At 38.5% G+C, this 23,169-nt stretch overlaps 2 protein-coding genes across 4 annotated transcripts; one reads left to right on the forward strand and one right to left on the reverse strand.

Annotated features, from left to right (window-relative positions):
- The first annotated feature begins 5,054 nt into the window (after positions 1-5,054).
- Positions 5,055-17,120, forward strand: LOC131313626 (glutathione gamma-glutamylcysteinyltransferase 1-like). Of its 3 annotated transcripts, none has more exons than XM_058342033.1 (9): positions 5,055-5,259; positions 6,463-6,619; positions 7,527-7,765; positions 7,871-8,034; positions 9,267-9,318; positions 12,299-12,529; positions 12,617-13,126; positions 15,324-15,377; positions 16,104-16,636. In XM_058342033.1, exons 1-9 carry the CDS (start codon positions 5,185-5,187, stop codon positions 16,215-16,217), a joined length of 1,596 nt encoding a protein of 531 aa, XP_058198016.1. In that variant the 5' UTR covers positions 5,055-5,184; the 3' UTR covers positions 16,218-16,636. The 3 variants fall into 3 exon arrangements, with proteins under 3 accessions (XP_058198016.1, XP_058198017.1, XP_058198015.1); XM_058342034.1 differs by lacking the exon at positions 16,104-16,636 and adding an exon at positions 16,735-17,120 and having other exon boundaries at positions 5,056-5,259; XM_058342032.1 differs by lacking the exon at positions 16,104-16,636 and adding an exon at positions 15,523-16,017 and having other exon boundaries at positions 5,056-5,259.
- Positions 17,121-18,901: 1,781 nt separating this feature from the next.
- On the reverse strand, positions 18,902-21,062 carry LOC131313633 (abscisic stress-ripening protein 2-like). The gene is made up of 2 exons (XM_058342049.1): positions 20,799-21,062; positions 18,902-19,379 (listed from the first exon to the last, which is right to left on the reverse strand). Exons 1-2 carry the CDS (start codon positions 20,946-20,948, stop codon positions 19,194-19,196), a joined length of 336 nt encoding a protein of 111 aa, XP_058198032.1. The 5' UTR covers positions 20,949-21,062; the 3' UTR covers positions 18,902-19,193.
- Between the last annotated feature and the right edge of the window lie 2,107 nt (positions 21,063-23,169).

A 23,169-nucleotide genomic window follows, 5' to 3' on the forward strand; every position in this document is an offset into this window, starting at 1 on the left:
ATGTTAAAATTTAGCCCACCCCGATCCCTATGGGTAGGGCTTGGGTTAGAGCCGGATCTATTCGAAACCCGTCCCGTTGGGCTATGAACTCGCCCGGTCTTAAGTTCGAAATTTTTTGACCGTGGAAGCCTGATTAAAGTCCATCATCAGTAATATATGCACATGGTCCATAAATTAATGTAGGAAATTAATTTTTGCATTCCACTTTTAATTATTTGCACTTAATTTTCTGTCTTTATCCTATTTGAAATAATCAAATTACCCGAGTGGATAAACACTAGCAAAATAAATGATAATTTGGTAATTTCACATAGAATAAAGACAAAAGGATTATTCTAACATCCGTTCAAAAGTGTAGGATAAAAGATGCATTGATATCTGAGAAAAATATATTGACAGTTTATGAAAATGTATTAATATCCGTGAAATATGGATTGATATCCGAACTTGTTTGAAATTATGTGCATATTAACAAAACCGAAGTTAAAAAAGTGAAGTGCTAATTGTTAAATATAGAGTGCCAAAATCACTCTCTATTATAGGGAGGCACATACACATTTGCATCGGATATTGATAGATAGATAGATATTCAAAGTGTAAAGCAGATTACACTATCCCTATGCTGGTACTTGGTGGTGATTTTATGTGCAAATTTTTATTCCCTTTTGTTAAATATGAAAATTTTATAATGCACCATTCATAGTTATTACTGTAGTTTACTACAAAAAAGTAGTTTTAATCAATTATTTTTTCCTATAGCAACTGTTTAATTATATTCGGTGCACTCTGTATTGATGTCGCAATCAAAACAGAATAGGAAGAGGAAGAAAGCTCGATGAGTTGAGGCTTTCTTTAAAGCAACTAGTGACAGCATGATTTTACGTGTTTTGCACGTAAATGTGGGGCCCACACACATTAGTGTTTTATGGGTTTCAAATGTATGTGAGAGATTATTGATGACTAGTATTAGTCCGTTCCTACGGCACTACACATCCCGGTTGAAAGGGGGTGGCAGTTGTGTGATTTAGGTGAAAACCATGGGTACTTAACCGGGAAGTGAAAAGATGCACTACAGCATTTGAATCAAATGAATCTTCGTTCCAACAACTTGTCCTCATACCATTCTGTTTTACGATAGAGATAATAGATATGTTGTATTTAAATTGCTATATATGTAACATTATTGATAAAAAGCAAAAACAAAAAAATGCAAACGTCCTAGGATAGTTGGTGTTGGTCATACTTTTTTTGGAACATGTTAGAAATGGTGTTAGTCATACTTGATTCTATTTAGAATCATTCTAGTAATTAATTAAACAATTAATCTAACTACATTAGCACATTATGTTATGTGATAATTATATCCTAACCATAAGATAATCCATCGATTAAGAGTTTATTTTATTCCAAAAAGGCTAGGGTCGTCAGAGGAACATGCAATTTAACAATTTAATGAATGACAAACATTTTATTGGGCCTTGGGCTGTTGGGAAAATATTACTACAAATTTGTGTAAGATTAAGTTCCGCTAAGGGCTTTTTGAAAATTTTGAGTTTTTTCTTATTTTGTCTTCCTTCAATTTTTTTTTTTTGCATTTCTAGTTTTACGCATAACTTTTGTGGATTATTGATTTGTTTCGTCAAGACGCATTAGAAAGACAAAAAATTATGACTTTTTAACTTTTTTGAATTTTTTTTTTTTTGAAAATATATAAGATAAAGCCCAAAAAATTCTTTTTCGGTGCATCTTGACCAGATGAATCAAAATTCACAAAAATTAGGCAACACGAAAAAATTTGAATACTAAAAAAATAACGATTCCAAAAATCTTAGCCAAAGCGCTTTCATAATGTGTCGACAAGTGACAACGAAAGAAAGCCCGCACGTGAAATGGATGAGAGAATACAAAGATGGCACGATAATCTTCCAATTGGCCCATTGCCGAGTCTCGTCGCCCAATCAAAATTACCCAGGTGCCCCTCTATAAAACCCAAAATCAGAACTAAAAAATGTAGGAAAATTCTAAAATCAACTTAATAGACTAACAATAGTGAGTGTGTAAATGTGTATGAAATGATGTATAAAGTACACAGAAAATATGTGTTTTTCTTATCTTTTAGTGTGTTTATTGTCAGCCCATTGGATTGACAATAGCAAAATCGAAAAAAGTTAGAGCATATACGTTAGGATCTCTACGTGCCCCATTTAGTTAAACAAAAGAGGAAAACTTCATTCAAAATGCTGCTACATATCGGATTGAGGTGATTTTTTACAAGGATCATAAACGAAGTATTTTGAACAAAATGAGCAGTTTCGATCATCTTTGCAAGATCCGAGATGGGCACAAAAATGATTTGTGCGCGACTGCTATACAACATCCGTTGTATCTGTAGCTTTACTGATTCATTTATAGGCTTTCATCAGCGAAAACACTTTTGACATAGACTATTTTTATACATACATTACACAGTTTTTTTGTGGGCCCACTATGGGGTCCCACAAATTGGTCCGAACCGTTCATTAATTTTAAAATATTTATTTAAAAGATCTTATAAAAAATTAGCTCAATTGGATACATATAAGTGCTTGAACCAATTTGACAACTTTTCATTCAGAATTCTCGAGAATGAAAAGTTGTAGATTGGTTCAAGCACTTGAATGTATCCGATTGAGTTGATTTTTTATGAGATTCCTTAAATAAATATTTTAAAATTAATGAACGATTCGGATCATTTTGTGAGACCCCATAATAGACCCCACAAAAAATTGTGCAATGTATGTGTAAAAGTAATCTGCGTGGATAGAACGGTTCCTTTCATCAGTCTCACCTCTGCTTGGATTTAAATTGCCATTGCAACAGTGCCTCGTGATTTCCCACGAGGTACTATTCACACGCTACTGATTTTTTAATTAGTTTATACGAAACAAGCCATCTTCACTTTAATTAATCTTTTAAAGTTCTCCTTTTTAAATGAATCAAGTTCCGGGATGAGTTTCTTTTATTTCGCAAAAAAATAAAAAAATAAATTAACGCCCAAACACCAAAATACTCGTTACGAAATATAGTCATTACGGTGTTCCCATGAGCCTCCGAATGGTTTAATGATTATGCTTTTCAGCGGTTATGTTACGCTATTTTGAAAGGACACCATAATAATGACATAACTTTTTTCAAACTTTTCATATTTGGTTCTAAGGCTCTATTAGGAAGCTCGTTGAAAGTCTTAGAACAAAAAATTCTTTATGACTATTAAGGATAAAAGGATCAGAAAAATAAGATCTATGCATCCGTTCAAATAGATTAAAATTTGAAATATTTAATTTTTTAACCATATTTTTTAATATATAAACAATGCAAAAAATTAAGTTCTCAAAATTTCAATTCGTCTGAATCGGTGTGAAAATTTTATTTTATTTTATAATCATTTTATCCTAAATACGATTATTTAATCAAAAAGAGAGTATGAGTAAAGAGCCTGATATAGTGAACATTTTAAAAATGAATAGCTATGAAGTAATAAAATGGCTTTTTGCTCTCTAATTTGGTCCAAAATTTAAATATACCGGTACGGATTCATTTGGATGGTGAGAAAGAGTGAGATAAGAAAAATGAGAAGTCGGTCAAAACATTTTATTTTTGTGCTTTTCTCTCTATTTTTTACCAAAATAATCAATCCAAGCAAGTGACTGGTTAAAAACCAAAACCTTTTCTTTTCTTTTTTCTCGAAATCACTCCATCCAAAGGCCCTGTAAGTAAGGTGGCCGGATTCCATAACTCAAGACTGTAAATGAATTGAGCAGCTCGCGAGTTCGGCTCGGTTCGAAGGATAAATGTGTGAGCTCGAGCTTGATTTTGCGACTTGTTTGATAAACGAGCTGAGCTCGAACCTAGCAGGACTCGGCTCGAACAGGTTTGCGAACTGGTTCGTCTCGGCTCAAAATATACAGGCTCGGCTCGGCTCGACTATAACATGCTAATATATAAGTTCACGAACAGGTTCGTTTTGGCTCGAAATATATAGGTTCAGCTCAGCTCGGCTCGAACATGCCAATGTTCAATTCGACTCGGCTCGTTTAGCCAATTTTTCAATGTTAAGGCTGAAAAGTTGACGAATTCAAGCCGAGCCGGCTCGTTTATTTCAAACCGAATACTAACGAGCCGAGCTCGAGTTTTGTACATGCTTGTCGAGCCGAGCTTTTCCGGCTAGATTCAAACTCGAGCCAGTCGAATTCTGATAGGGTAGAAGCTCGAACATGCCAATATTCGATTCGACTCGTTTACACACTTATGTACGAGCATTCAATGTTTTGAAAAGCGGTGAATTTACGCGGGGTTCGTAACGTCGTCTTCATGCGTTGTCTGGCAAAGAATCGATCAAGGGAAAAAAAAATTGGCGATGGTAGGCTTGTACAGGCGGATCCTTCCGTCCCCTCCCGCCATCGATTTCGCTTCTTCCGAAGGAAAGGTCGGTAGCGTTATTTCACTTTTCGTTCGGATTAGTATCCTATTGATTAGCTCTTATTGATTCAAACCGTTTATTGTTTGAATTAAAATCTGTACTGTCTATTGTTAAAATAGACAGTTGGATCGTTCGTCCTACAGTATCCCTTGTCTTTCATATGTTAATAACAAAGGAAGCCCGCATGAGGAGGAATTTTTCAGTGCTGAGTGCGTACCATGTGGTTCCCGTTCGGCACATTCGAGCTGTCTGATGTGATTTTGGACGGCTCAAATTTGAAAAGAGAAAAAAGAGGAGTGAGAAAAGATTTTAATTTGAACCGTCAAAAAATACATCGGATGGCTCGAAAGCACCAAACGAGCATCACGTGAATTATACCAGCTCGACAATGAAAAATTTCTCCCGCACGTGAAATGAATGTGAGAGAGTATTGCACGATGCGGATAAAAAAAATAAAAATAAAATATTGCACGATAATCTTCCAATTGGCCCATTGCCGACCCGCGAAGAGAACAAGTCAAGACGTCTCGTCACGAGAACCGCCCAATCAAAATTAGCCAGGTGCCCCTCTATAAAACCCAAAATCACATCGTAACGGTACAGCGTTCAATTTTTCAAAAAGCGGCGAATTTACGCGGGGTCCTTAACGTCGTCTTCACGCGTCGTCTGGTGGAGTAAAATTCATCGCGGCGACGAAACCCTAAAGAATCGATCGAGGGAAAAAGATGGCGATGGCAGGCTTGTACAGGCGGATCCTTCCGTCCCCTCCCGCCATCGATTTCGCTTCTTCCGAAGGAAAGGTCGGTAGTGTTGTTTCACTTTTCGTTCGGATCAGTCGCTGTGATTCTCTGTGGCTAGGGTTTTAGATGAATGTACAGTAATGTGGTGGAGAACGCAGTTACGTTTTTGTCTGATGGTTTCTCTGCATCTTAGTGCGGTGTTTAAGGTTGGTATAATTCACAATAGTAAGGCATTCTCGTTGATGGTGAATTTTGAAGATCAAATGATCGATCGGATTCCGCAAGTACATTCTAGTAGAATAGGACGATCGTTAATTGACGCTGTCATATGCTCCACCGTGTTTGGTTTCGACACTAAATCTATTGGCTAGCTCTGGATAGTCTGTCGGTTATCACCACGGCAAATATATAGGAGTATTCATGGTAGTTATTATGAGAAATTCTGCCTGCATGGTGTGGTGGGGGAGACAGTGTTACAGGAGGGAAGTTTTAATTGCTCCTATTTGAATTCTTGATTGAAAAGATGGTTTGACATCTTGTGTCATTCTTCGAAATTCGAATGTGCGGGGTTTTTGTTCTATATTCTTCTTCATGATGTTCTTATCTTTCTTTGTTCTTGTTAATTCCCTGTCGCGATGCATGACGAGCGAGTTGATTGCTCTAGTCGTTGATTTCTGACTCTACTTTTGATTCGGCCTGCTATGCAATGCTTCTGATAGAAGTGAAAAGTTAAATCCACACAGAAAATGTTATGGGGGAAAAACAAAGAAACAGTTACTTACCTTGTTTTTTTTTACCTTGGCATGACCTGCAAGGCTACAGTGATGATACTTTATGATGAAATCCTAAATGCTCTCTTTTTGTTTACCTTAGGAACTATATATGGATTCCTTATTCTTTCACAAAATAACATTGAACGCATTCTATATATGCTTCACATCCTCGAACCTCTGATACCCAGAATCCATGTCTGATCTCCCCCTTAGAACTTCCATTGTTGGATTTTAGTATCTACTTCTCCGCACAGTGTCTCCGTGTGAATACTAATCGAAATTCTTTAGCGTTGGTTGAACTTGGGAGTGCCTCAAATTCATCCAATTTTAATTAATCCTGATAAAGTCCACCTTTTACATTTTTTGTTATAATAATTAAGGTCACTCCTTTAATGGTGCCTTTTCATGAACTGCTGCCTATGATAAAAGATGGTGCTCCTATTTGTTCTATTCGATAGTGCCAATCAACTTCAATATTTTCGAACTGCAGCAACTCTTTTTAGAATCCATCCAAAGTGGTACAATGGAAGGCTTTTTCAAGCTGATCTCTTACTTCCAGACACAATCAGAGCCTGCTTACTGTGGGCTAGCCAGCCTTGCCATGGTCCTGAATGCCCTTTCTATCGATCCAGGAAGAAAATGGAAAGGTAATTTTTGATATTCTAGTAAAGTAGATGTGTGCTTTGAATTGTTGAAAACTTGAAACTATCAAGAGGAAAATACGGATGTTTCAATTGTTGCACGGAGGCCTTGGAAACCTCTCTATCGTTCTTCTTTTCCTTTAGGACACTATTCGTATATCGCAGTGCCGTTTCACAGTCCCCATGGTTTTATCATTATTTATTGGCAAATTTGGAGGATCCATGTCTTGGCTAAATCTAGGTGGACTGTTCTTTGTTGGTCAAGTTTTGTCAATTTTGGTTTGAATTTTCAGTGACCCATGAAGGAGTGACCTTGGCTGTAGGTCGTGCATATAGAGTTGTATTTGTTTTCATGCCAGGGGCGAGGTATATGTTCTGCTTTTGTGTTATTTTCTGGGAACTCTATTTTTTTCCTGGGAGAGAGCATTTATTCTTAACACTTCTAGTTTTGCTGATGGAACAAAAAAGTATGTTCGTTGGCTTTTTCTTAATTATGTCTGCATGCAAAGTTTTGTAAGCTGACTGTGTGTGAGTTTTATTTTTGTTTATACCATTGTCTATACTAATATCTTTTGATGTAGATTGTAGCTTTTCATTTATCAGTAGAGGATTCATTTTAGGCTCTTGTAAGTGGATGTTTTATGTATTAATACAAGTATAATGCAGCTGAACCCCACGTTACCAGGCTTTAAAATTTACTGCAATATTGAAGCTTATTTTACACCAGTGATGGTTGTTTAGTTCAAGTGGAATACAAAAGTCCTACTGTGCATGGAAGGAGGCCTGTTTCACTTTCTGTGTTACAGCGAAATTCTGATCTTCGAATTTTCTCTCTTTTTTTCTGCATGTATATCTTCCTAAGTACCACAGCATTTCTGAATTAATGTTTCATGTGGTGGTCACTCTCTTGTAGGGCCCTGGAGATGGTTTGATGAATCTATGTTGGATTGTTGTGAGCCTTTGGAAAAGGTTAAAGCTACAGGCATCTCATTTGGAAAGCTTGTATGCTTGGCTCACTGTGCTGGAGCAAAAGTTGAAGCTTTTCGCACGAATCAAAGCACCATTAACGATTTTCGCAAGTATATCATGGCTTGTTCCACTTCAGATAATTGTCATGTGATCTCATCATATCACAGAGGGACTTTTAAGCAGGTATTAATTAAGCTTGAACTATCTGTTTCTGTGGTTATTATTTTTTCCTCCGTTCATTCCATGGTGGTTAAAAGTTGATTGAACTATGTAGATTCTATATTGCAGACAGGAACGGGTCACTTTTCACCTATTGGTGGTTACCATGCTGGAAAGGACATGGCACTGATTTTGGATGTTGCGCGGTTTAAGTATCCTCCTCATTGGGTTCCACTCAAACTCCTTTGGGAAGCCATGAATACTGTTGATGGAGCTAGTGGCCGACCTAGGGGGTATGTATTCGTGCACACTTCAGCTAGCGAAACCTCGATCACCTTATCTCAGCCATTTGGTCTTTTTTTTCTTCTTCATGGAAGCAGTTGTTCAATCTGATATACTATGCAACTGTTGACAGTTATTATGTGGGCGTTAATAGCAGAGTTGCTCAAGACATATGATTCCGATATTGTCGGTACAAAATGCTGGTTGTTGTTGAAACTGTCATGACTTGACCAAACATCTGTAAAGAAGTAGGAATTATCTTATGTCCTTTGATGTCTGACAGCAACAATTCAGTTACAGTTCACAGACATTTGTCATGTAATGACACAAATCATTGCTGACTTTTGATTTATAACATAGGTTCTTTCCCTCGTCAGAGTTCATTCGTTAATTTGTGGATATAGAAATGCAGAGTTGAGATTGCTTTGTGGCTCAACTTCTAATCATTGTCTACCAACAATGAGCATCTTCACACTTTTGTTCTACAAATCATCAAAATAGGAGTGCCCATGGGCAATAGCGGATTTAAGAAGGGTCCAGGGTGGGCACTTGACCCCCTGGACTTTTGGTTAATACTATATAACCCGGCCAAACATTAGTATAACTTTCATTTGACTTCTTCAACATAAAATAGTGCCCTTTAATAATCTAAACTAACCCTTTTATAAATTTGAAAAAAAGATGACACAACCAACGAACAATCCATGCTACAATTAGGAGTTTTTTTGGGTCAGGACTCTTGATTATATGCTTTTAATTTCCCCACCTAATAATTTGGGGAAAAAAAATCTTACTAATATTTAATGGACGAGAACATGATAGGCCTACTATAAAAGTATACATGAAAAACTTAAGGGATTTATCTAATATTTTGGCTTCTTTTCAAAAATATCTTTTAAGCTTGTGTTAATTGTTGTTTAATATGATGAATATTTGAGTTTATACAATTTATTGAGTTTCATTGTTGATTTTTTTTTAAAAAAAGTTACCAGTACTAAATTCCTAGATCCGCCACTGCCCATTGGCCGTGGAGAAGTGTGGTTATCTGAGTTCTTTGTTGTCATTTATGTTCTCTGAGGATATATGCTATTTTGCTAGCTCTGTCTATTTGTTGATTCCTTTTCTGTGTTTAATGTTTCTTCCTGTTGAGTATTGCATTGGTACCACCATGACTTGCAAAATTGACTGCAATTTTTTTAAGAAATGGTTCATTTTACCATTTTGAAGTTTGATGGTTTTCCAGGTTCATGCTAATCTCTAGGCTTCATAGGGCCCCGGCACTGCTCTACACCCTGGTATGATTCAAATCGGTGGTTTCAATGAAATATTTTTAATTGGTAACGTGCAAGCACACACATTTTTTACCAAGGATTCATTGATGTCTTTTTATTTATCCTGTCTATGCTCATATATATTTCCCTAAGATCATGTTGCCCCTTGGGTACTTTACCTCATTAATCAGTTCAAAAAAAGAAAAAAAAAAATTACCTCGTTAATTTTCCAAAATATGCCATGCCCCTCATGTGGATTGGACTAAAGTGTTACGCTTACATTTTTCATCTGAATTTAGGAAATTGGGAGCCACACCTAATTTGGGAATGGGCTGTGGGCATGGAATATATTGCATTCAAAATCATCTTATTACTGCAACATGCCAAAATGCCAAAATGCTTTATCATCTTCCACATTTATATCCCTAATCATCTGTATACAATGTACTTGGTATGTTGTCGTATTACTAGTTTCGTATTTGCAAAGAATCCGATGATGGTGGTGAGTTTTAACTGGAATACGTCATATGTATTGTAAATGCATGTGATAGAGGTATTATATAAAAGCATCAATTGAAATTTGAAAATAAACTTATTTTTGCACTTTATTCCAAAACTATTTGAGGGTGATTTGCATGTTTTGCAAGGTAGGTGTGGGAGGTAGGAGCGGGAAGAGTACCTGAGGTTGCTCTCCGGGCATATGGCGGTTGCTACGATGGTTCTTGGGAACCACCGGAGGTGGAGGAGGAGAGAGCTCGGGGCAGACTTAGAGAGAGAGAGGGATGGCAGTGGAGAGTAGGTGTGTGTTAGTTGTTGTGTCTTGAATGCTTGTTGAATGCTTGTCTTTTATATGAGCCTTGGAGATGGGGGAGAGCCAGGTGTAAGGCTCCTCCCCATTGGTGGACAGAGTGGAGGTTGACCTCCTTCCTCTTTTAGTCCCAAGTCAGGCATCGGAGCCCGTAACCGAGGAACCAACAAAGGCTATTTCGGTGATACATGGAGACACGCATCATCTGCCAAGTCAGGTGGTAGGCATGATACGGGCTCCGAGGTGCCAGGCGGTAGGTATGATACTTCTTCCGAGATGTCAGATGGTGGTCGATGCCCCCTCTCTCTCTAGGACCGGTCAAGTTAGAGCTCGCCGGAGGCAAGCTCGTCCTCCTTGACAAACCTCTTGCTCTAGCCTCCAAGCCACATTCCTCCTTGGGTCCCGAGCGAGGTACTTAGGCCCTGCTCCCGGCCTAGGATGGTGTATAGAGTCGCCTTTAAGTATTTGGACTCTTCGAAGTGTTGCGGAGGAGGTGAGGTGTCCGGAGGTGACCTCACTCCTCCATGGGTGGAGAGTTCTTGGAAGAGGCCTTGCTCCTCTGGAGGTCGAGATTGTGGAGGAAGCTTGCTTCGGCGGAGGCAAGGTCCGTGGAGGAGGTCTCCTCCTGAGTGGAACGCATAACTTGTGGAGGAAGCTTCACTTTGGTGGAGACAAGGTTCGTGGAGGAAGTATTCCTTCTTCGGAGACAGTCTGTGGAGGAAGCCTCCTCCTGGGGGTGAACATTGTGGAGGAGGCATGCCCCTCCTAGAGGTGAGTATTGTGGAGGAGGCATGCCCCTCCTGGAGAATGAACTTTGTGGAGGAGGCATGCTCCTCCTGGAGGTGGTCTTTATGGAGGAGGCATGCTCTTCATGGAGGTGAATCTTGTGGATGAGGCATGCCCCTCTTGGAGAATGAACTTTGTGGAGGAGGCATGCTTCTCCCGGAGGTGATCTTTGTGGAGGAGGCATGCCTCTCCTGGAGATGAACTTTGTGGAGGAGGCACGCTCCTCCTGGAAGCGAATCTTGTGGATGAGGCATGCCCTTCCTGGAGAATGAACTTTGTGGAGGAGGCATGCTTCTCCCGGAGGTGATCTTTGTGGAGGAGGCATGCTTCTCCCGGAGGTGATCTTTGTGGAGGAGGCACGCTCCTCCTGGAAGCGAACCTCGTGGAGGAGGTATGCTCCTCCTGGAGGCGAATCTCGTGGAGGAGGCATGCTCCTCCCGGAGGTGAACTTTGTGGAGAAGGGATGCTCTTCCTAGAGGTGAATCTTGTGGAGGAGGCATGCTCCTCCTGGGGGATAAACTTTGTGGAGGAGGCGTGCTCCTCCTGGAGGTGAACTTAGTGGAGGAGGCATGCTCCTCTAGGAGATGGACTTTGTGGAGGAGGCATGCTCCTCCTGGAGATGAACCTTGTGAAGGAGGGATGCTCCTCCAGGAGATGGTCATCGGCGGAGTTCTTGAAGAAGGTGCATCCGGTTGCGAGATATATCGTATACCCACAGTAGGTGATGTGCACAAGGGCCAAGCTGCATAAAGGGATAGTGGCTTTTGCCCTTTTCCTAAGATATCATAAAATGGTCACTGATCTCTCTCTCTCCAAATGTGTGCGTATATGTACGTTAATGCATATATACGCATATGTGGAAGTAATTCCGTTGCAGTAACTATGGTTTTAAGAACACAGAAATTTAAGTGCGGAACACCTGCCATGTAAGTGCAACTGTTCCTTTTAATCCGAATTTCTAGCTATCTGAAGATGACATTTATAGCCAAGATGATATGCAAGACTAAGTCATGGTCCCTTTTATCACCAACCTATGCACAGGATTTTGATATAATTTCAACTTTCATGTATTTCAAAATGGGATTAACGTGCAGCCATTGAAATTACACCTGTTCTTTCCTTTGGTTAGCAGATGTGTAGGAGTTGAAAAGGAAAGTGGAATTTGAAATTTTGCACATGGAATCATGATGACGTCAACTGAAAGTACTGAATTTGTTTTCTCTTAGCAATTGTGACATTGATGACCTCTCTTGAAACTATCTAATTTAGGTTGTTGATTCATGCACACAGCTCTGTGTCACATAGTGTCCTCTCTTTATAATATGGGAGTTTTGAGTTCTCTTCATCCTCAGCCAGCTAAATCTTATACTTGTGAGCCTATTCATTGGCCTGAGTGGTTTTTTTTGGCAGAGCTGTAAACATGAGAGTTGGGTCGGCATTGCGAAGTTCTTAGTGGATGATGTCCCTCGCTTATTAAAATCAGAGGATGTGAAAGATATTAGGAATGTACTCTCTGTTATTTTGTCATCTCTCCCCACACATTTTAGGGAGTTCATCAAGTGGGTTGCAGAAGTTCGGACACGAGAGGAGGATGGCAGTCAAAGTCTGAGCCAAGAAGAGAAAGAAAGACTTGCCATCAAGGTTTCTGTAACGTATAGATTGTTCATTCCTTTAATTTGTAATTGTAATCCTATTTTATAGTTCAGTATCCTTTTCTCTTGTTTGCAGGAAGAGGTGTTGAAACAAGTGCAGGAGATTAGCCTTTATAAACACGTGACAGAATTTTTATCTTCTGAGAAATCATGTTGCAAAACCATACTTGGGACAGAAAACGAAGAGAATTTTCCTGAATTTGCAGCTCACGTATGTTGCCAGGGGGCAGGGCTTTTGTCTGGGATGTCAGGCTCATCACAGCAGTTCTGTTGTCAGGCAACATGTGTCAAATGCTTTAAAGTAAATGGTGACAAACCTGTTACAGTGGTGTCTGGGACGGTGGTGAATGGTAGTGGTCAGCAAGGGGTCGATGTGCTGGTCCCTTCTTCTCAATTGGAGCTGAGTTGCTGTGGTTGTGGCCCAAGTAATTATGTGGGCATGTACCCAGCGAGCAATGACGTTCTGACTGCTCTTTTATTGGCGTTGCCTCCAGAAACATGGTCTGGTATCAAAGAAGAGAAGCTTTTGCAGGAAGTACATGGTCTTGTGTCAACTGAAAACCTTCCTACACTGCTTCAAGAGGAGGTATGTTAGAACACTGTTTTCTAATGATTTCGTATGGATGCTTCTCACCTGTCTTCTAGTTTAACATAAAAATATTTTGTAACTTGGGGAAAAAATTGCTCAAGTTTGTAGTTGAAGTCAAACTTGTAGCTTCATGTTTGACTTGAAAATATGCTTCATTTATCACAAAAAACTATTAAGAAGAAAATGAAAGGAACGTGGAATCTCACATCTCACAGTTTTGATTTGTTTCTGGTTCACATACTGTTTCTTAACTTCTTTTTCATTATGCATTTCCAAAACTGTTTTCTTGTAGTTAATCTTATCTCGAGGGAATAAAAGCTTTATCTAGGGTTTGACAATTGAAGTTGAGATTACTTGTCGAAATGGAAAAATAGGTTAGGCTCTTGAAGCTAGGGGTGTTATTCGGTCGGTTCGGTTCGGTTTGGTTCGGTTCGGGGTGGATTTGCCGCACCCCGACCGGGTTCGGGGTATACAATTCGGGGACCGATCCCGACCGGTATTAATTTCGGTTTGGTTCGGTTTGGGGTGAGTTCGGTTCAGTCGGGGATTTCGAGGAGTTCGGTCCGCCCGAAATGGTTCTTAGTTGGGCCATTTGGGCCATTTTTTCACTCATATTTGGGCTATTTTTTTATGTTTCTCACCCATATTTGGGCCACTTGTTTTTTTTTTCTTTCAAACACCAATTGAAAAGAAAATAACATACAATAGGCATGCTCAAACAATTACTACTTTTACAAGTACTCTTCCACCTTTTTTTTTTTTCCAATCGATTGGAAATATCTTCTACACTACTGTATATAACTTGGAGGAGTTAAAGTAATTTAGGAACAGAGAGAGCAATCGATTGAAATTTTTTGCAAAAACGTAAATAAATGAAGCAGTGAAATTCCAAAAAGAAAAAAAAAACAGTTAGAGCTCTGAGTTAACAATTCAAATTTTTGTTTGATTCTATAATTATTGCTGGCGTAATTCAAAATTTTGTTTGAAATTAATAATTCAAAACGGTAAGAGCCAGAAGATTAAAGCGATTTATATAAATATATGATTTGGTCGGTTCGGTTCGTATAGATTTCCAGAAAACCAAGACCGAACCGACCTAGGTTCGGTTCGGTCCACCCCGAACCGACAAAAAATGCCCCTGGACCGACCGAAGACCGAACCGATCGGTCGGTTTTTTCGGTCCGGTCGGGTTTGTAATAGCCCTACTTGAAGCTAATTTTGGATTTTCTATGGGAGAAACCTGTTTCGGTATGGCCGGACTATTGGCATTTAGTTAACAGAGCTAATTGTTGGATATAATTGGTGAGTCTCGTAAGTGCCAACGGAGGAGTAGAAGAAGTCTTTCCTTGCTTCTGTGGTTATGGCTTTGTATACTCTTGTTTAAATCCATACATGGTGAATCATGGGAGAATTTATTTTCTATTCTAAGAATTTAGTTTAGGTTGTTTTAAGAAATTTCTAGTGTGTTGCCTTCCCCCCCCCACCCCCACCCCCACCCCCACCCCCCGTAGTGAACCATCCAGTATGTGTTTATTTGTTTCTATTCAACTTTATAGAGGAACTTTCAGACTCCTTAGGCTAGCAGTTGTCAATCTTTTTATTCTATTTTGTAACATGCATGAATGTACCGGCAAAATTTACAAAAATTTCAACTGCACATTATACTTAGTATCAAAGACAGTCACAGTTGCAGATCCTGTTCAAGGAGGTTGACACTACACACTTTGGAACACCAACATTGGAAGTGTAATCCAAATTGCCAATTAGGAATTGTTGATGCTTTTGTGGGTTTATAACCGATAGAGGGCATCAATGTCATCTGATTGAAGTTTCCTTTTTCAAGTTCAGCAACACAAGCCTACACCATCAAATTTGCAGTTGCCTGTCATAAGTTTTGCCTAGTGGTAACAATTTCTTATGTACTTCTGTCTGACCAACTCTGTAATCATATCTTTGCTGTCGGTGAGGGGAGCCTCGTGTTGGGTTAATCTGATATAGCCAGTATGTACTATGTAATTGTCTCTGTTGTGTTCATTTAGTTGACTGCCTGAGCAAAACAAAAGTGTACTCTCAGTCTCTCACTTCTTTTTTTGAACCCGATATAGTAGGTGTCTTGTTGTCATGTGTTACTGATAATACCTTATTCATAGTTAAATTTGACGAGGTACGTTTCTCATGAATATGGATATGGCAGGTATTGCACTTGCGAGGTCAACTCCAGCTTCTCAAGAGATGCCAAGATAATAAGGTAGAAGAAGATCTCGGTGCACCTCTCTTTTAGCATTCTTTTGTCGTCTCATGTTGTCATGCTTTAGTGTTGTGAGCAAACAACACATTATAACCTTGACATGTGTAAACTACTATTCAAATCCCAAACATTATGCGCACTGCAGACAGGACGTTCATTGCCCATTAAGGTAAAACGCCAAGAAGCAAGGGGTTTGTCCCAGATATTGAACGGTCATATCGAAGAACCAAGATTTGTTTTCCAGCATTCTAAGCTGGTCAAAGAGGGGCCACATCGTTAGGATTGACACCGGGATTACTACCCTACCCAAGGCTGGGTGCTTTAGAACAAAGGAATGGGATGCTTTCAGATAGGGTTTGACGTATGGCAACCTACCTGTCCAAAACCTGCCCTTCAGACTCCTGTATTATTTGCATCCTTGGTATTTCTCTTCAATATATGCGTTCTTAGGCTGCAACACTTGGAGAAGATGAGGGTGTTAGATTAGAGGTGCGCTTTCAAGCTGACCCCACCTTCCATTTTGTAGAGCTCCTATTTGGCTAATCTATCGTGAAGTATTCTTTCTAAGTTATTGGTTCAAGATCGATAAATAGGACGCAGCGCTTGAAAATTTCAAATTTGATGCAATAATCTTTTGCTCTTTTTGTGTGTGTGTGTGTGAGTGAGATTAAGGTTTTGGCATATTGTATGCTCAATATGCATGCATTCACGACCATCCTCTCGCAGGTCTCACCACTCACCAGCAGTTGTCCCATGGTACAATGCTCGGGCAAATTAGACAAATTCATCTGGCCCGCCTCAAGGCTGCAAACTTGCGGATATCAGTTCACCGATAGATAGTCTCCTTCCGTTTCATAATTTTATTTTATGAAAAATTGCCCTTTTTAAATATTGAAATAAACTTCTTCCTAACATAGTGTTTTAATTTTTTGGCTTAAAATTAAAGCGCTAATGGAAGAGATTATAAGAGTCCTATATTTTGTAGAGCTTATTGAGCAAATCGTTTTAAGAAGTTAAAGTTACCTTCATCTAAAAAGAAACGAACCTGAGTCGTAGTCACCATTTCTTGAAAAGGGCAAACCATTTTTTTCCCAAGAAACAGAAACATACTCCATATGGATAAGAGGTTCATTTCTTCGGCTAACCTTATGGGATTTTAGTTTTTATTTTTTTGGAATTAAGGAAACTTCATGTTTTCTGTGTTTGATCGTTTCAGAGTCTCTTACATCTTATTGTGTTGTTATAAATAGTTCTTAGTTGGTTTTGGGGAAAAAGAGAGAAGAGGAGATGTTTTTATTTTTTTGTTGGTTTTTAAACACTCTTGGTGTGTTACACTTACACAACGGTGTTCAAACAGGGTTTTGATCCGGGAAGAATTTTCTGAAGAAAAGGAATGGAAGAAGTGTCCTAGACGTGAATTCAGATCGTCGCATGTGATCAACGGTTAAGATCACACTCGCATTAAGTGACTCAAATCGATGTTGTTTCGGGAGAGCGTAAATTTTGGACCAGAACATATCACTGGAGCATTGGGTTGGATCTTGGAGTCATTGTTGTTCGCTAAAATCTTCACACGGAGAGGCAAGAATGACTTCACGACAACGTGCCTCATGCCAAATTTTCCGTTTTCCTCTAATTTCATATTTATGTAAATCATTTTCTTATGTTATTTAATCTATTTACTTGAGCAAATTTCTAACAGAAATTGGAACGACTAGGGAAGAGCAATGTGGATTAGTCTGAGGCGCGCTTGTGAGAGCCCATCTTGGGCAAAGTCCCACATCAGTGACTGACGATGAGGCCCTGGAAATAAAAGTAATATATAAACGAATCCAAGCAGCTACTGTATAACTTGATATATGTTTAACCTTTTGAGTCATCTGGTTAGGCTGAAAGTTAGTAGGTGGTCGTTATAGCACCTAACCCGCAACACCTTGCATTACCAAAAAAAAAAAAACCATGAGACAACGAATAATAAATAAGCACCTTGTTCACTAGTCACACATTGTTATCTGGAAACACCTTACCCAATATACATATACTCTCCCCAATTGCTCTAACAAACACTAAAAACAAAGAAGTATATACCTATCGTATCCAAATAATTGCGCTTAGAAGTTAGAACACCTACCAAATGGACAAGATCCTTCACCTTTTGGAGGCAATTGGACTGGGATCTTTGCTTTATGAGAAGGACATCATCCCATTCACAATTGAATATGGGAGGAAAAAGGCAAATGCAATCTTGGGAATGGATTCACCTAACTTTCCATCAACCTTATCTTATAGAGAGACATGCTGCACATGCATGTCCACTTCAATCTCAATGGGCCATTGCACTCACTGTCATTATTAGCACATTGCAACCGTATGTAGCATTGCCTCTGCAATCTAGGGTTCACATTTGCACACTTAAAGGAAAGAGGAAAAAACAAATCCAATGCAGGCCTTTTTTTGACTTGATGGTACTTAAAAGATGAGATGAGAGGATGTATGTGATAGCAATCTAGCTCCTTTTCCTTCTGTTTTTTTTTTCTTTTCATTCATTTGGTTTGATGCACATACTGTTTTTATACCATACGTGCCAATGTTGTTTTTCTTAAATAAATTTCTGGGACGGAGAAAAACAATCCAAATTGGCTAGCCACCAGAGATAGGAGAAAATTGAACTTAATGTTATTGACGTCTCTGTTCTTATCAGGGACGGATTTAGTATCCCCACTCAATTTCAGGATCTTTTTCTGCAGCAAAAATGGAAAAGCACATTAGACTATATTAGATATTATCTATATATGCTAAGCATTTCACAAATAGACTATTCTGGTGCAACTTACAAAAAATGGCCTTCGAACTCGTGACCTCTAGTACTGCAGAGGAAGCAGTCAATCACTATAACACAATCTCAACTGGGGCCCTGAAAATCTCAAGACCGGACCTAAGCATACATATTATAAAACTCATTAAGAACGATGAGCCTAGTTTTATATTATTGTGCTTGATTATCATTTTTTGTTTATGGTCAGTAGATATTGGTACCCCCACTAGAGAGAATTTCTAAATCTGTCCCTCATTCTTATAGATTTTTTGTTATTTCATTTATTCTACGAGAAGTGAGATCTTTTGATTGTGTAGGCTAACATTCTTCAGTGAGATAATGAAGACATGCACATATAAATTAAAGAAACAAAGAAAAAGATCGGGGTATTTATTTATTTATTTTAATCAACAACCACCTCCTATGCGCGAATATTGGAGAAGCTTTAAATAAACATAAATAAACAGTTGTGTCCGCTCAATGGTCTACGAACACCAAATTTGCGAAAAATCATACAGAACGAAATCACGGCGTTGTACATGCAAGCTTTAGTCTACACAATCGGAGATCGATGCCTTTTCTTTCTTTCTTTCTTTTTTCCGAACAACGAAGATGTCTTTTCATTACCTAGAAAAATACAACTCGTCCATCGTGGTGAAGGATTCAAATACTCTTGAAAATATAATATTGTCCACAAGAACATTTGACATACCTTGAAAATATTCAACAATATTAATTATTAACAACGTTAGTTGGCAAGAGACCCATTTAATCTCTCTTGTACACACTAGCTTTTAATGACATACATAGAGACCCAGTAATGAATTTACAAACAAAAAACCTCACACACAAATCATTATGCAGGGTAGTAAACATACATACATACATACATACATATATACATATATATATCACCACACCCATTTAACAGCATTTAGAAATCCCAAGCCACAAGTAAATTAACATAAACACAGACATAGCTAAATCAATTAAAATATATATTAAAAGAGGCCGTGGTGGTGCTTCTTTCCATGGGACTCTTCCTCTTCTTTCTTGGCCTCTTTCTTCTCATGGTGCTCATGGAAGACATAGCCGCCCGCTGCGACTGCGGCTGCGGTTGCGATTTCTTCCTCTAGCTTGTGCTTGTGAGCATGCTCCGGGTCTTTCTTTTCCTTGTGCTTCTCATGCTGCATGATTTTCCCACCCCGTGAGGCTAGTATCAACCCAAATAGTAAGAAAAAAGAGGAGTGCTAGGGATAAAGAAAATAGACAAAGAATTGACCCTTAAAGTGTACATGAACGGCTCAGATTCAGTATGCAGTGTATCTCTGAACCGTTCATGTACACTTTAAGGGTCAATTCTTTACCCATTTTCTTTGTACTTAACATTTCTCAAGAAGAAAAACGTTGACAATTTTTGCGAGCTATTTCCACTAAAAGACTAAAAGGAAGGACTTAATTACGTATATCGGTATATGTATAGCAAAAGGAAAAAAAATAGCAACCCCAAGGAGTAGGGACGGAACGAGGAGTTTCCTGTAGCAGTGGCGAAATGTATACTAAAAAAATAAAAAGATGCATTATAATATTAATAGTCATCTGTTCTAAAAAAAATTAAAATAACATAACAAAAATTATAGTAAATGATGTTTGTTATTTGCACATGAAATACTGAAATAGACTAACTTCAATTTTTTAGGTTAGGTTGTTTTACAATTAAAGTGTGTACCCTTTTTTTTTCCCCTTTAATTACACCTCATCCTTTATATTATTTCATTTTTGGGTCTCATTTATTGGAAAAAAAGAAAAAGAAGATTTAGGACTAGTATATGACAAAAAATAAGAAAAAAAAATCTAGTGGTGGAGAGACTATAAGTTGGGGATAATTTTTTTTTTACATATAATAATTGTATTTTATAAAATTCTTGTTGTGGCGGTCGCTGCCATTAGACCCCCTCGATCTGGTTCCATCCTTGCCAAGGAGGTTGTTGGAACTTAGCTAGGTGTTTGCTCCATTGTAAAGTTTCAGATTCAATTATCTTTGGCAACAACTGTTAGGGCCACCTCATCCTCACACGTAAGCGTGTGAAACGGCGAGAAGGGCTGTAGGGATTAGTCCAAAAGGTGCGCACAAGTTGGCTCGAAACACCGTGCGTTACCCCGCCAAAAAAGAAAAGAAAAAAAAGAAGAGAGCAAATATATAGACAGTGATGTGGCTCATAAACTTAGCCAGGAACATATACGTCTACATCATACTTGGTAAATTTTTGGTGAGTTTTCTGGCCTATATCTAGTATTTTCTGAAAACAAAGAAACCATCAAGATACCTTTTAATTACAAGCTGGGTTACACCGCTAGCTCACATCATTCTAAAGTTCAGGTTTGTGCTATAAAATTTTCGAAAAGACTAGCATTTTCACAAACATGAAAATCCATAAAAAGTTGCATAAACTATGGTTAAATTGGTGGAATCGCGTAATTTGATGGTCAATATGCAGCGTCGGTCCCGAGCTAAAGCGAGAGGTGTGCCCCAGTTTAGCCTCCATTTGTGTGCACGCATATAGGATATACAAGTACTCATGACAGAACACTAATTAATTACGTACCAAGGCAAACGCCCCAGCTGCAGCGGCTTCAAGCTCACCAAGGTGCTCACGGTGCTTGTGCTCCTTCTCTTCCTTCTTATAATCAGGAGGGCTGCCATCCACCTCCTTGTGGTGGTGGAAGAGGCCCTGGTGGTGCTTCTCTTCAGCCATTTTAGTGGTGTGGTAAACAAAAAAGTGGGGGTGTATGGGATTATAATGATAGGTACTGGAAGCCTAATGAAGGGTGTTATTTATAACTGAGTGGTAAGTCTTAGGGCCCGGTGTTCTGTGCGCAATTATTTTGATACCTTAGGTATATGCTTTCTTGTTTTATTTTTTTTCAAATAATTTTTTTTAATTATAATAGGCTTTAGGGTCAGCATACGCTCATTTCCACTAATTCCAGGAACTATAAACTCATTGTCCACAAGTGGGGCCGTCACTTGAAGATAAGATAGAGCAAATGTTGTGCATGGACTGACCCGAGGGAGTTGATAGCACCTGTAAGATTTCAAATCTGAAATCTTAGGAGAGAACGGACCCTTGGAGTTTTTTTGAACAAATTAGTAGGTTATATGGTTAGGGAGACTTGGGATGCAATTGGACAATTGGATCTTTGCTTTACAAGGACACCATCCCATTCACAACTTAATTGGGAGAAAAAAGGTTGCAATCTTGGGATTCACCTAACTTTCCCTCGATCATCTGCAATTCAACGTTATACTATACATATATATATATAGTTCGTCTCCTGTAAGAACCACCTCATTTTAATAAAATGCGGATCTCCCTTTCCTGATTGAATTTCGATGATCTGAGCCGCTCAATGTGTTCAGAACGTGATTTCAAGGGTACCCGCGAGAAATCAGCAAAAAAAATGACCGGAAAGGGCTTCATCCGAGCAGTTTTTGTTTGTTTTTATCTAACGGTTCAAACAAAAACTGTTCGGATGAAGCCCTTTCCAGTCATTTTTTTTGCCGATTTCTCGCGGGTACTCTTAAAATCACGTTCTGAACACATTGAGCGGCTCGGATCATCGAAATTCGATCGGAAAATGGGAGAAACGAGGAGGTCCGCATTTTAACTAAAATAAGGACTCTCTCATTTGAGACTGTATATATATATATATATATATATATATATATATTGGGACGGTTCCGGGGACACTTAAAAAAATCCTCCAAATCTTAATCTCATAGTTCCCGATCAAATTTTGATGATCCGAGCCGCTCAATGTGTTCAGAACGTGATTTTAAGGGTGTCCGCGAGAAACTGGCAAAAAAACTAACCGGAAAGAGCTTGATTTGAACAGTTTTTTATTGGACCGTTCAATAAAGTTCAATAAAAAAACTTTCGGATGAAGCCCTTCCCGGTCTTTTTTTTTGCTGATTTCTCGCGGGCACTCTTAAAATCACGTTCTGATTACATTAAATGGCCCGGATCATCAAAATTCGATCGAGAACTTGGGGGAATTTTTTTAAGTGTCCCCGGAACCGCTCCATATATATATATATATATATATATATATATATATATATATATATATCGAGGAACAATCCTGTAGCCGAGTCACTATTGAACTCGACTGCGCAATCCAAAGCTCGGGCAAACCATTGATTAATTTAATGCATGTGTGGACAGACATACATATCCACTTCGATCTCAATGGACCATTGTGCCCACTGTCAACACATTGCGACCGCAGCATTGCCTTTGCAATATTTGGTTCACACTTGCACACACAAATGCAAAAAATAAAAATAAAACCTCCCTCAAAACGCCCTCAAATCCTGTTATTAGTGGACAAAGGTTAACCTCGCGTGTTATTTTTTTAAAAAAAAAAATTCATGGCATTGCATTTTGAAGACACATTACACACGACAGTGTTTTGTGTTTTCAGAACAAATCCCTGCCTTTACGCACGGTCCTCATAAATTTTCTCTTAGATTAGTTTTTCTTTTTCTCTATTTATATCTCTACACTCATTATCTCAAAAAAATCTCAGTCGCAACCTAAACCAAACATAATCTTCTTTAATTCTTTGGCCAACGAGATTTTCATTGACTTATATACTCTCTCTCCGTCCTATTTTCATTGTCCATTTTTGAATTGTTTATATATTTCAATTTATAATGTTTTTCATAATTTTAAAACTTTGTATTATAGAACTAATCGAGATTTATCAAATAAAATTCATATTGCATATTTTTCAAGATCCACACCGAAAGATATTGGCAAAAGACATAAAATGGACAAACACACTTCTAGGTGAAATAGGATGACGTTGTCCCGTTCGTCTCGACAATTAATGGTCCAGATTTTAAAAGAATTCTAAACCCTTTCCTCTTCTTTTAATATCCGAATTGTCAAAAATACTTTTGGAAATATCCGA

Source organism: Rhododendron vialii, chromosome 13a, assembly GCF_030253575.1.
Source record: "Rhododendron vialii isolate Sample 1 chromosome 13a, ASM3025357v1".
In the NCBI taxonomy this organism is placed as follows: Eukaryota; Viridiplantae; Streptophyta; class Magnoliopsida; order Ericales; family Ericaceae; genus Rhododendron; species Rhododendron vialii.